General features: G+C 41.2%; 3 protein-coding genes across 3 annotated transcripts; all 3 read right to left on the bottom strand.

Annotated features, from left to right (window-relative positions):
• Positions 1-324: 324 nt before the first annotated feature.
• LOC131464424 (C-X-C motif chemokine 10-like) lies at positions 325-1,477 on the bottom strand. Its single transcript, XM_058636890.1, has 4 exons — positions 1,140-1,477; positions 820-952; positions 668-733; positions 325-578 (listed from the first exon to the last, which is right to left on the bottom strand). Exons 1-4 carry the CDS (start codon positions 1,201-1,203, stop codon positions 506-508), a joined length of 336 nt encoding a protein of 111 aa, XP_058492873.1. The 5' UTR covers positions 1,204-1,477; the 3' UTR covers positions 325-505.
• Positions 1,478-3,491: 2,014 nt separating this feature from the next.
• LOC131464367 (C-X-C motif chemokine 10-like) lies at positions 3,492-4,521 on the bottom strand. The gene is made up of 4 exons (XM_058636808.1): positions 4,305-4,521; positions 3,985-4,117; positions 3,833-3,898; positions 3,492-3,743 (listed from the first exon to the last, which is right to left on the bottom strand). Exons 1-4 carry the CDS (start codon positions 4,366-4,368, stop codon positions 3,671-3,673), a joined length of 336 nt encoding a protein of 111 aa, XP_058492791.1. The 5' UTR covers positions 4,369-4,521; the 3' UTR covers positions 3,492-3,670.
• Positions 4,522-6,794: 2,273 nt separating this feature from the next.
• LOC131464366 (C-X-C motif chemokine 11-6-like) lies at positions 6,795-9,322 on the bottom strand. Its single transcript, XM_058636806.1, has 4 exons — positions 7,777-9,322; positions 7,301-7,433; positions 7,149-7,214; positions 6,795-7,059 (listed from the first exon to the last, which is right to left on the bottom strand). Exons 1-4 carry the CDS (start codon positions 7,910-7,912, stop codon positions 6,987-6,989), a joined length of 408 nt encoding a protein of 135 aa, XP_058492789.1. The 5' UTR covers positions 7,913-9,322; the 3' UTR covers positions 6,795-6,986.
• Positions 9,323-13,024: the final 3,702 nt, after the last annotated feature.

The following is a 13,024-nucleotide window of genomic DNA, read 5'->3' as shown; positions in this document are numbered from 1 at the left end:
TGTGTGTGTGTGTGTGTATAATAACATAATATAATAATGTAATATTATTAGTATATTATTATTATTATTATTATTATTATTGTTAATAATAATACACTAATAACATATATATTATAATATTATTATTAGTATTATTATTGTCATTAATAATAATACACTAATAACATATATATTATAATATTATTATTATTATTATTATTATCATTATTATTATTATCGTTAATAATAATATAATATATATACTGTATATTATTTTACCAACACAGACCAACCAAGCAAAGCATGATTTGAGAACATAGAAAATAAGATAAAAACAACAGGAAGTGCATTAGGTGTTTTTTTTTATTTTTCAGTTTATTTATATTCATATATACATTAAAATACAACTCATTAAACAGTAAAACAAAAAACAACTGAGAACTTATTGTGCAAACATGACAGTGACAGTGCTGGTGAGGAACTCCTTGTGCTGACTCAGCAGTGTTTTGGTGCAGATGCTGAGGTGTTAGAGGCTCGTTGAGCTCTCAGTGTTGCTTTGACTGGCTGTTGTCGAGCGCGCTGCTCTTTTTCTCTCCTGCCTGAATCACACACAAAACACACAGTGAGTAAAAGTGTCTCAGTGTTATTCCAGCTCCACGTCTGTATCATGTCGCCGAGGTGAACTCACCTGCTCAGGACATGCTGTCCGAACCTTGACTCTGGGTTCACACATTTCTCCTTGGTTCCTAGAACACTGGGAAAGAGCGAGGAGGAGGAGGCGTGTCAGAGAGAACATGAAGAATGACGTCCTCATGCTTTCATTCACATTCATTCACTCACATTATAATCTCCAGATTAGGGCAGAAGCTGCTCGGCTGATAAACGAGCGGCTCTGACTTGATGAGCTCTGGTCTGACTCGGCCGATGTAACCGTTTAAACACTTGCATTTTCTGGATCCAGTGCCTGGCTCCCCTGTGAGGACACACACACACACACACACACAAGGGTTTGAAGAGCTGATCCTGATGTTAAACACTTTATACTAGAGATGAGCTGATACCAGACTCAGCGTTCAAATTAAAATGTCAAATCTGATACAGTCCAAAAATGTGATGCTTATATAAAATAAATAAAATAAAATAAAAAGAATCAAACTCACCTTGAACACAGAGGACAAGCAGGCAGCAGCTGAGGAGGAGGAAGATGGATGAAGTTGAGTTCATGTTTGAAGCAGTAAGACAGGCTCTGTGTCTCTCTTCACTCTGACTCCGGCCTCTTTTATACACAGACCACAGTCGCTGTGCCTCACTTACACTCTGCAGTCTCACTTTTGTTTTCTCGGTTCCTTCCGTTTTCCTTCAGTCTGACGGTTTCCCAGAATCACTCATCACGGCTCTTCTCCAGAAAAGTGTGCCTCTCAAAGTGGGAAGTGTGGTGTGAAAAAAAGAAGAAGAATGTGGTTTATTTTTCCACATTATTGTCGTTGAGGTTATGGAAGTGATACTTTTCTTTTTTTTGTTATTGCCTATATCTTAGAATTTACAGCAGGATATGAATCACAAATGACAACAATTTAACGATCAAGAAGCAGATCAATAATAATAATATTTAAACTGCATAGAAGTTCAAATGTATTAGACCACCTGTCATAAAAACAAATCTTTCAAAAACGTCTCATTCTTTTATGGACAGAATTATTTCTCTGCACAGCCAGGTGGTGGAAGTCTGGTGACCTGAGGATCTCGTCTCTGCTCTTTGTGGCGATGATGTGCTTGTTGCAGCGTCAGGCAGTGACCTTCAGCTTACACCGGGACCGTTAGCAGCAGACTGACACTGAACCAGAGGGAGCTGAGCCACAAGGTCACGATCTGTGGGTCAGGTGATGGAAAGGAGATAAGGTTATTAGAGAGAAGCTTCAAAGCTCGGACATCTGGGAGAGACTCAGAGTAGAGTCGCTGCTCCGCCGTGTGGAGAGGAGTCAGTTCAGGTGTTCCAGACTCGTCCCTCTGGTAAGAGGACCCGGGACAGACCCAGAACCATCAGAGCTCTGTCACCCTGTTCCCTCTCTCTCCGCCTCTGCTTCACTTAGTCTGCCAGCCACTCCCTCCTCATCAGGCACCTCAGCTCACCTGTGAACACACCTGCTCCTCATCCGCTGCAATCACTTTGCAGCACTCCTGCAGACGGACTTTCTGCCTGACCGTCTGAATCCTGGACATTACCTCGGCCTTCGGTCCCTGATGGCGAGAACTGCCTCAGTCCTTCTGGTTCCTGTCTGCTGTGACAGTGCGTGAGTGTTGCTGCCCTCCTGCCTTCTCTGTCTGTGCGTTCACAAGAGACTCAACGATATCTCTGCCGTCCAACTCTTACCCACGTTACAAGAAGCGTAGCTCGATAAGGGAGAGGACGACCACAACAGACTTGTTCCTAATTCTATGATTTATTATCTCCATTTTTTTATGGAACTTCATAACAGCATCTTTGACTGGAAGTTCACACACATAAGGAAACAAAGTTGCAGGGACATGTTATAGGACACTGCATCACTCCTTTACAAACAATCTCTCTCTCTATATATATATATATATATATATATATATTTGCTTAAGACGCCACAAATGAATGGCAACAAGTCGGACACTTGTTTTTACCACTCGAGAGGGAACTTTAGCGCCGGTGTTTTTGCCCCAGGGGAATAAACTCTGCATGTTTTTACACACACACACACATGCACACAGGGCGAACATGCAGACTCTACTCAAAAAGGCCTGGACGGGGACTTGAACCAGCAACCTTCTTGCTGTTAGGCAACAGTGCTAGCCACTAGAGTTGTATGTCTTGGTCTCGATACCCTCTGGTCTTGGTCTTGTTTTGGGTCTCGGTTTTACGCGGTCTTGACTACAAGTCTACTAGCCACTCATCTATTACTCTGAATTAGTGCTTTCTTTGTATTTCCTGTTTTATTTTGGTAACCCTTGTCTTGTTTCTTTTCACTTCCTGTCAAGTTTCCTGCTTCTGTGATTGTCTCCTCCTTTTCTAATGTGTTTCATTGTTGTCTTCCCTCCTTTTTTTTGCCAGATCTTTGTTGAGTTCCATTGTTCTTAGTGTTTTTGACCGTTGTCTAAATTTTGACGTGCAGAGTTTGTCATGTACCATCTGCTTTTTTGAGTAAACCATTGAACGGATTCCCTGCCTTAACTTTCTGAATCCAGGCGGATATTTATGGGATGGTCTGATGGACTGCATATAAAAGTGGACGTACAGTCTTCTGATTGGAGACTGAACTCCTGTTTTTGAAGCACCAACAGAGGCTTTTATCAGACTATACTAACTGTTACTGTTGATTCTGACATCATGAATCTGGTGATTGAGACCATTCCTCAGGAGAATGTTACTGATGTTTAGGGTTGTAAAGGCGTGAAGAAAAAGTGCTCAGTTTTCCGTGGAATTGGGAACTTTAGTTCTGGAGTTTGGGAAACTTTCCAAATAAATAGATAAAAACAACAGGAAGTGCATTAGGTGTTTTTTTTTATTTTTCAGTTTATTTATATTCATATATACATTAAAATACAACTCATTAAACAGTAAAAAATTACAACTGAGAACTTATTGTGCAAACATGACAGTGACAGTGCTGGTGAGGAACTCCTTGTGCTGACTCAGCAGTGTTTTGGTGCAGATGCTGAGGTGTTAGAGGCTCGTTGAGCTCTCAGTGTTGCTTTGACTGGCTGTTGTCGAGCGCGCTGCTCTTTTTCTCTCCTGCCTGAATCACACACAAAACACACAGTTAGTAAAAGTGTCTCAGTGTTATTCCAGCTCCACGTCTGTATCATGTCGCCGAGGTGAACTCACCTGCTCAGGACATGCTGTCCGAACCTTGACTCTGGGTTCACACATTTCTCCTTGGTTCCTAGAACACTGGGAAAGAGCGAGGAGGAGGAGGCGTGTCAGAGAGAACATGAAGAATGACGTCCTCATGCTTTCATTCACATTCATTCACTCACATTATAATCTCCAGATTAGGGCAGAAGCTGCTCGGCTGATAAACGAGCGGCTCTGACTTGATGAGCTCTGGTCTGACTCGGCCGATGTAACCGTTCAAACACTTGCATTTTCTGGATCCAGTGCCTGGCTCCCCTGTGAGGACACACACACACACACACACACAAGTGTTTGAAGAGCTGATCCTGATGTTAAACACTTTATACTAGAGATGAGCTGATACCAGACTCAGCGTTCAAATTAAAATGTCAAATCTGATACAGTCCAAAAATGTGATGCTTATATAAAATAAATAAAATAAAATAAAAAGAATCAAACTCACCTTGAACACAGAGGACGAGCAGGCAGCAGCTGAGGAGGAGGAAGATGGATGAAGTTGAGTTCATGTTTGAAGCAGTAAGACAGGCTCTGTGTCTCTCTTCACTCTGACTCCTGCCTCTTTTATACACAGACCACAGTCGCTGTGCCTCACTTACACTCTGCAGTCTCACTTTTGTTTTCTCGGTTCCTTCCGTTTTCCTTCAGGTTGACGGTTTCCCAGAATCACTAATCATGGCTCTTCTCCAGAAAAGTGTGCCTCTCAAAGTGGGAAGTGTGGTGTGAAAAAAAGAAGAAGAATGTGGTTTATTTTTCCACATTATTGTCGTTGAGGTTAAGGAAGTGATACTTTTTTTTTTTGTTGTTATTGCCTATATCTTAGAATATTACAGCAGGATCATCATCATCATCCTCCGCTTATCCGGGGCCGGGTCGCGGGGGCAGCAGTTTCAGCAAAGGACCCCAAACTTCCTTTTCCTGAGCCGCATTGACCAGCTCCGACTGAGGGATCCCGAGGCGTTCCCAGGCCAGAGTGGAGATGTAATCTCTCCACCTTGTCCTAGGTCTACCCCGAGGCCTCCTCCCAGCTGGACGTGCCTGATACACCTCCCTTGGGAGGCGCCCGGGAGGCATCCTCACCAGATGCCCGAACCACCTCAACTGGCTCCTTTCAACGTGAAGGAGCAGCGGTTCTACTCCGAGCTCCCCCCGGATGACCGAGCTTCTCACCCAACAGTATCTCTAAGGGAAAAGCCAGCCCCTCTCCTGAGGAATTACAGCAGGATATGAATCACAAATGACCAAAGGAGTCATAAACCAACACTAATGACAATTTAGCAGCAATTTAACAATCCATAATCATAATATTTAAGCAACATAAAAGAGTTTAAAATAAAAAAGGAAAACAATATGATTATGTTTGGAAGAAGTGTAAGAAAGAGACTAAGTGAAAATGTAAAAACAAGAAAACACAAGTATTTTAGAAATCTTTCAAAAACGTCTTATTGTTTTATGGACAGAATGATTCCAGGCACAGGCAGGTGGTGGAGGGTGAACAGCACTGAATATCATTTCCTCTCAGGGACACTGTCATGTAGGAACAGGAGGGATCTTGATTGCAAGGACATCTTATAGGGCACTGCATCACTTTTAACCTCTAGAAAGGCACTCATTTACAGATGATCTTTATATATATATATCATATTTATTTGCTTTAGAAGCCACAAGCGAATGGCAACGAGTCGTCCACTTGTTTTTACCGCTCTAGATCAGTGTTTTTTTTTAACTTTTTCAGAACCAAGGACCACCTCACTCAAAATAGCCCCAAAACAATATGCCGACATCAACAGTTCACAAATTACAACCTCCAAAAATGAACTTGTTGATTTGATATTGAAAACAACACATTCATGTCGCAGGCAGTTTGACAAACACTGGAATTAAAACATTTAAAACCCCAGTGCAGTGCCTGTGCAACACCTGTTTTTAGTCATTGTTGGTTCGGTCCAGTGACATTTGTATTTGTGTTTGGTACAAAGCAAATCCTCATACTGACATAATGGCATACAGTTAATATGGGAAATGGAACTACGTGGTTGCATAACGGTTGGTTGGTTGTCACCGGGATGCAGAGCTACAGGAAAGAAGCTTCCTCTGAACCTGCAGAGACCTGTAACGCCTCCCGCAGGGGAGTGGGGTGAACGGTCACCTGCGTTCGTCACCTGCCTCCGCTTCACGGCGCCCTGTCCTCACTCACAGTGCTGTGTGAGTGAGAGGGGGCGTGGCTGCGGTAGAGCAGTGAGAGCGGTGAAAGCCGAGGTGTGCTTCTGTTACCGATGTCGTTTTGCATCACTTCTCCAAACAGCATCACACTGCACTTACTCGTGCCTGTAGCTGCATGACACCTGTCAAGTTTGAAATCAGTCGACAGACAGACAGACAGACAGACAGACAGACGTTCCTGAAGTTTATAGATAGATACTTGATTGTCACCTCACGGACCACCAGTGATCTGGGGACCACACTTTTGGAACAGCTGCTCTAGAGAGAACCAGAGGAATAAACTCTGCATGTTTTTACACACTGTGCTCGTCAACCATCTGTTTCTCTGAATTTGAGCTTTCTTTGTTCTTGTACTCTGTGTTTTTTTGAGTAAACCATTGAACGGATTCCCTGCCTTAACTTTCTGAGTCCAGCCGGATATTTATGGGATGGTCCGATGGACTGCATATAAAAGTGGACGTATAGTCTTCTGATTGGAGACTGAACTCCTGTTTTTGAAGCACCAACAGAGGCTTTTATCAGACCATACTAACTGTTATTGTTGATTCTGACATCATGAATCTGGTGATTGAGACCATTCCTCAGGAGAATGTTACTGATGTTTAGGGTTGTAAAGGCGTGAAGAAAAAGTGCTCAGTTTTCCGTGGAATTGGGAACTTTAGTTCTGGAGTTTGGGAAACTTTCCAAATAAATAGATGAAAACAACAGGAAGTGCATTAGGTGTTTTTTTATTTTTCAGAATGTATGTACAGCTTATTTATATTCATATATACATTAAAATACAACTCATTAAACAGTTAAAAAAAAAACAACTGAGAACTTATTGTGCAAACATGACAGTGACAGTGCTGGTGAGGAACTCCTTGTGCTGACTCAGCAGTGTTTTGGTGCAGATGCTGAGGTGTTAGAGGCTCGTTGAGCTCTCAGTGTTGCTTTGACTGGCTGTTGTCGAGCGCGCTGCTCTTTTTCTCTCCTGCCTGAATCACACACAAAACACACAGTTAGTAAAAGTGTCTCAGTGTTATTCCAGCTCCACGTCTGTATCATGTCGCCGAGGTGAACTCACCCGCTCAGGACATGCTGTCCGAACCTTGACTCTGGGTTCACACATTTCTCCTTGGTTCCTAGAACACTGGGAAAGAGCGAGGAGGAGGAGGCGTGTCAGAGAGAACATGAAGAATGACGTCCACATGCTTTCATTCACATTCATTCACTCACATTGTAATCTCCAGTTTAGGGCAGAAGCTGCTCGGCTGGTAAACCCGCGGCTCTGAATTGATGAGCTCTGGTCTGACTCGGCCGACGTAACCGTTCAAACACTTGCATTTTCTGGATCCAGTGCCTGGCGCCCCTGTGAAGACACACGTGAGAAGAATATTTGTTACACTGCACAGAGAATTCTGCGTTTGAAATGACTCGGCACAAATCTTCAGAGAGTAAAAGGTCTAAAATGACTGAATGAGAGTCATTTTAGACTCTGTTAATGCAACTTAACATAAGTGACAACATCAGTCAAATTGCTAGAGGAACACACTTGTTAGAGCTGTAGTAATTAATCAATCACTAAATGAATCTAGTGGTTTTTCAGTCTATAACAAAGAAACCAGAAAAATCAGAAAAAACAACTGATCAGTGAAAGTCAATAATCATCAGTTGCATGAAAATCTTCCCCAAAGACTATAAGTGAATCTTACCTTGAACACAGAGGAGCAGGCAGCTGAGGAGGAGGATGATGGCAGTTGAGTTCATGATTGAAGCAGTGAGACAGGCTGAGTGTGACTCCTGACACCCAGCGCTGCCTCTTTTATACACTGTGACAGTCACTTTCATTTTCTCGCTCCTGCAGCTGTTTTCCCAGAATCACTCCTCATGGCTCTTCTCCAGAAAAGAGAAATCACTTCACTGTAAATTAAACTAGATGATGAAAGTGACTTTTTTCCTACATATTTGCTTCTACCTTAAAATATTGCAGCGGTTTTTACGCCACAGGATTTAAACGACAAGAAAACAGAGATTATGTGAGGGAGACGTTTGCATACAAATGACACAAGTTGCTATATGTACAAAAACAAAAAGGAGAGAACATGAGAAATGGTCAGAGAAGAAGTCGATATGGTGGTTGATAGTATCATAGTATCATGCTTGTCATTATTTCTACATTTGTTTCAGAGATTATTTTCCATTTTTCCATTACTCATCAAAAAAAATATGAACTGCTTTCCCTAATCCAATGATGGATTATCTCCGTCTTGTACATCTTTGATTTCCTAATCTGAAGATCTTCTGCTGCCAGACTGCGGCGACTGTTAACAATCACAATTCAGAGAAGACACTTTGTCAGTGTGGTGTTTTTGCTTATTCGTTACCTGTTTCAGAAACACTGACCTTGTCAGGACCTGTAGTCGTCATGGAGACCAAAACCTGGTCCTAGCGAGGCAGAACAAGTATAACAAGTAGTTTGTTGGATTACTGATACCTTTGTATAACTTTGAAGCAGACGGGTCATTCTCCACTGACCTTACTGGATATTTACTCTTCTCTGGAACATTGTAAACATTAGAGATGTTTACGTCTGTAAATCCCAGCAGGTGCGTCAAGGGTTCAATCCCAGGCTCTGCTGGTCTACGTGCAGATGTTGTGACAGAGTGTGAATGGGTTTGATAGATGTGTGATAGATGGAGTTCATGTGCTGTATGGATAATGTGAGAAGACAAGAAAATAAATGTAGACCATGTACGAATTCTGGACGGAGAATCGGTGAGATGGATGATGCTGTGGTTCTGCCGTGCGTGTTAATCATGACGGAGCACAGATCTTGTGGTTGTGTCGTTTTAAGTCAGGCTTCCTGGTGATGAGTTGATGGTGCAGAAAGAAACCCCTCTGACACAGGACTCGGTTACAAGTCAGGCATCAGACCATCTCTGCAGAAGCTTGGGAGAATGTGTTCCTGCCGAACCCAAACTCCATCCCATCCTGAGGAAGCGTCTGCTCCTCAAATGCAATGAAGTTTACGTCTTAAACATATTTCAGACAGAATGTAGCCGTGTTCATGTGTTCATCTAAGTCAGATACTTCAGTTGCTGTGTTGTCCAGAGAAAAACGCTGTTGCCGTATGATTTCCGGCAACAGCACTGCACTTTACACGTCGTCTCCTTCTGCTTCCGTGTCAAAGAACGAGGAGGAAATGTTGGTGCATGTGCAGAGCACCTAGTCTGACTCCAGTCCAGAGTAATCAGACTATGAATCACATTATCCAGGCATGTTAATCCGACTAAGACTAGATTTTTTAGACAGTCTAATGCATTTAGAAAACCAATTATTGTCTCGGTCCAACTAAAATTGGACTTTTCACATGTGAGTGTTGATTGAACAGACAGCATATGAAAAAGTTATTATATAAGTATGTTAAAAATCCATCCATCCATTCATTCTCTAAAGCTTTATCCTCCACATGAGGGTCGCAGTTTTCCATCTGAAAACCCCGACACTGTACCATTATGCCATTAATCTGCAACTGTTATGTTACTATGTGTAATTTATAATTACCATAACTATTAATACCACAGAAAGCAGTCCCCCCTCTTCATTCTCCTCTCTGTCCATGCATATAGCGTATTTATTTTTGTATGACAACATTTTTACCCCTTCATTGTTTTAATTGTCTTAAATTGTTTTTTTTTTTTATTGTTGCTAATTGTCCTTAAATTGTTTCTAATGCACCCAAAGGAGTTGCACTCTAATGTCGTTGTATGCAATACAATGACAATAAAGACTATTTTATTCTATATTAAAAATCATATAATTAAAAATGTGGAATAAACAGCATGGCGTCATAAAGAAGGGTAATTTTTCTATGTAAAGAGGAACTGACATTGTTGCATAATTTCTTATAGTCAATATCAAATGAGCGTGAAATGAACTTAAACTTAAACAAAAACAGGATTTAGAGACATATTTTAAAACAGAATCCTTAATATGTTTCTTATTAGGGAGAAAATTAGGGGAAAAAATCCCTAATTCCTGGATCAGCTCGAGTTGCTTTCGGTTCAGTGTCGGTGGTCTTTGCTCTACATTGACGTCAAAGGGAAATTCCCTGCATGATGACATCCTCACTTGCTCAATATTAAATAAGTCTGTGTGGGAGGACACACAAGTTCAGCTTTCACTTCATGAATATCAGCTCTTTGTTCAGTGGAAATCAGTGCAGAAAAAAACAACCAGTCAGCATTTATAACGTGATAAACGTCTGTGCAAACTGCATGTGCAAAATATGTCCACGCCAGGTTCAGGGGTTTTAAATAATGTTTTATTGCATTTTTATTAAATTAATAAAACATGTTGTCTTTTAACAGTGATCTTAGAAAAATGAAATGACACGTTTTCATTTAACATTTTGCAGTTTAGTTTTTTGGGTCAAAAATGTTTTATTAAATTAAAGTTTTTATGATATCTTTAGTTTTAGTATTTATTCTTATAAAACAAAATGCATGTTTTATGTTAGCTTTGGTTTTATTAGTTATACTTTGATTGAAATATGAAATAAATAATGATTTATGTTATATATCAGGTGCTGCAGCTAAAAACAAAAGCGACCTTGAATGAACCAGTTACCAGCTGATAGGACATTGCTTTCTTTTCTTTTATTTCTTTTATTTAACCTTGAGTTTAACCTGGCAAAGCATTCAGAACAAATTCTTCTTTGCAATGTTGTGCCAGTGCCAGTGCCAGAAAACACTTGCAGGGCTGAGGACACTTGTGCACCAAAAACAGACATGATATCAGCTTTATGGCTGCATCTAAATGTGCAGCTTTCTGTTTGTCTACGCAAAAAAAAAGAAGAAAGAAGATTTCTTCAAAGGTCACTTGACCTCACACTATCTTCCCTTTTCCACAGCAGCCTCCGCTCGACTTCCCTTCATAGGAAACACTCCCTGTTTTAAGGAAAGGAAATGTAGACCAGAGAACCCATGTGCCCTCTTGACTGCATCAGCACAGTCGGAAACACCTCATTGGTGAACTGCATGTAAATATACTATTATACGTCTGCATTAAAGAAAGAAATACAGGACAGAGACAGATTTTGTGGCAAACCAAGAGAACAATTACAACAAAAGCAGAGAAATCAAGGAACTACGACTCTAATATCGGGATTTTTGAGTAATACGTTTAAAACGTGTTTGATTACATTCAATTCAGTTGTGATTGACGTGGTGCTTCTGTCAGAGGCCGATTCAAGGTAACTTCATTGTCATCGTATTTGTATGCAATTCATCTTTGTGCATACATGGTGGTTAAAGATGATAAGAGTACAAAGTAAACTAAATAAATAAATGTAGGTGATGCATGATTTTTTTGAAATTGGCTGAGAAATGTAAAGAAAGAGGAGAGAAGTGTGTGTGTGTCCAGGTATTACTGATGTTGTGGGGACCTAAGTCCCCGTAACGTAAATGACTACATTTTAAGTTGAAGATATGTTTAACGGTTAGGTTGAGGTAAGGGTCAGGGTTAGGATTAGGCCAGTGGTAATTATGGTTAAGGTTTGAGTGAGTCTCCAGGATATGAATTTAAGTCAATGGAATGTCCCCTCAAGTCATGTATGTCAAACGTGTGTGTGTGTGTGTGTTGCTTTTCTGAATATACCAAACCAAGAGGTCATGAGTCTGACCACTCGGATGTAAGGACGGCAGCAGCTGTTTTCTTCTGTGTTCTCTATTTATCTTGTGTAAATTTCCCCGAACCTCCAGAGAAATGGGATATGAGATTTAAAGGAAGACGAGGGCGGAGCGTCTCTCAGGGAGACAGAGAATCGTGGCCCGTGGCCAAGAGGAAACAAACCGGTCTTGTAACTGCAGGGTCGCTGGTTCATATTCTCAGTGACGTTTGTGTGAGGTTCATGACTGGGGAGGCGCTGGCTGCTCTGGAGTCAGATGTAAAAATATAGGAACCTTAAGTTGTTTTAAAAGCTTTTAATTATGCTTTAATGAATTCCATATACGATAGCAAGAAAAACAAAAGAATATTTATTAATGCGTAAATTCAGTGATGTTGACCATAGAAATGCTGAAATCATACAGAAAACTCATTTATAGAACAGTGAGTTTCTTTTATCATTGTTAGTATTTTAACAATCAGATCTCTGCCTCCCCTGACTGCACTTCACTGCATATTCTGGGATGCAGATGCACATAAGTGCTGCCCACTGCTCACATGTCTTGTGTGGGTTTACAACTGGTGAGATTTAGAGATTTATTATGTTAAAACCATGCAGGTGATTTAATGATTCATTTGTGTGCGGGCACATTGGGGCTGTCTCCACCCCAAGATCAGGGCTACCGGCCCGAAGTGTTCAGAATAAGGAGGTCTCGCAAAGTCTCGGGTCTCATAAGAAACATGGATTGCTTCACAGCACTACACACCCACCCTGGCCAAGTAGCGGGTATAAGATCAACGCAGCAATGAATAGTGTTTTAGACTTTCATCATGGCAGAGCTGGAGAAAAAGAATCAGACAAAAATGCTGTTAGAGGAAGCGAGGAAGAGGAAATGACTGTCTGGCTGAGCCAGGGGCCACACACAAATAAACTTAAACTGGCTTTTTAAGAATGGCGAGAATTGAAGAAGCATGAAAAATATGTACTCCGAAACTGGAGGAGGAACTCCTTTAAAGCCTCAAGATTTTGTTTTGCAAACAGAAGTTCACCAGCCTTACCAGTCTTACCTAGGAATTGGTAGATACCAGCTGTCTCACAGTGAGCTACACTGCAATGGATAGTCTAGCATCAACAGCTGTCTGTCACTTAGCAACCACTATTCATCACCATAGTCCATCACACACCAACTGCAATATGTCACCAGGTAACTGAGTGTGTCGAAGCTTGAGGTTCCCAATCCCATTTCGACGTCTGTTCGAAGATCTGTCATCTTGGACGTCAAAATTGGGATT

This window comes from Solea solea, chromosome 8 (assembly GCF_958295425.1).
Source record: "Solea solea chromosome 8, fSolSol10.1, whole genome shotgun sequence".
NCBI lineage: Eukaryota > Metazoa > Chordata > Actinopteri > Pleuronectiformes > Soleidae > Solea > Solea solea.
Note: the sequence above shows the minus strand (reverse complement) of the source record. Positions and strands in the feature narration are given on the sequence as shown.

What these genes read in the sequence shown, in the direction of transcription:
- LOC131464367 (XM_058636808.1), bottom strand. Translation starts at nt 4,368, where the DNA reads ATGAACTCAACTTCATCCATCTTCCTCCTCCTCAGCTGCTGCCTGCTC. An exon ending in GCTCGTCCTCTGTGTTCAAG is followed by an intron (nt 4,118 to 4,304) that starts GTGAGTTTGATT and finishes GTGTCCTCACAG; the next exon opens with GGGAGCCAGGCACTGGATCC. An exon ending in GGACAGCATGTCCTGAGCAG is followed by an intron (nt 3,744 to 3,832) that starts GTGAGTTCACCT and finishes TGTGTGATTCAG; the next exon opens with GCAGGAGAGAAAAAGAGCAG.
- LOC131464366 (XM_058636806.1), bottom strand. Translation starts at nt 7,912, where the DNA reads ATGAAAGTGACTGTCACAGTGTATAAAAGAGGCAGCGCTGGGTGTCAG. An exon ending in CCTAAACTGGAGATTACAAT is followed by an intron (nt 7,215 to 7,300) that starts GTGAGTGAATGA and finishes GCTCTTTCCCAG; the next exon opens with TGTTCTAGGAACCAAGGAGA. An exon ending in GGACAGCATGTCCTGAGCGG is followed by an intron (nt 7,060 to 7,148) that starts GTGAGTTCACCT and finishes TGTGTGATTCAG; the next exon opens with GCAGGAGAGAAAAAGAGCAG.
- LOC131464424 (XM_058636890.1), bottom strand. Translation starts at nt 1,203, where the DNA reads ATGAACTCAACTTCATCCATCTTCCTCCTCCTCAGCTGCTGCCTGCTT. An exon ending in CCTAATCTGGAGATTATAAT is followed by an intron (nt 734 to 819) that starts GTGAGTGAATGA and finishes GCTCTTTCCCAG; the next exon opens with TGTTCTAGGAACCAAGGAGA. An exon ending in GGACAGCATGTCCTGAGCAG is followed by an intron (nt 579 to 667) that starts GTGAGTTCACCT and finishes TGTGTGATTCAG; the next exon opens with GCAGGAGAGAAAAAGAGCAG.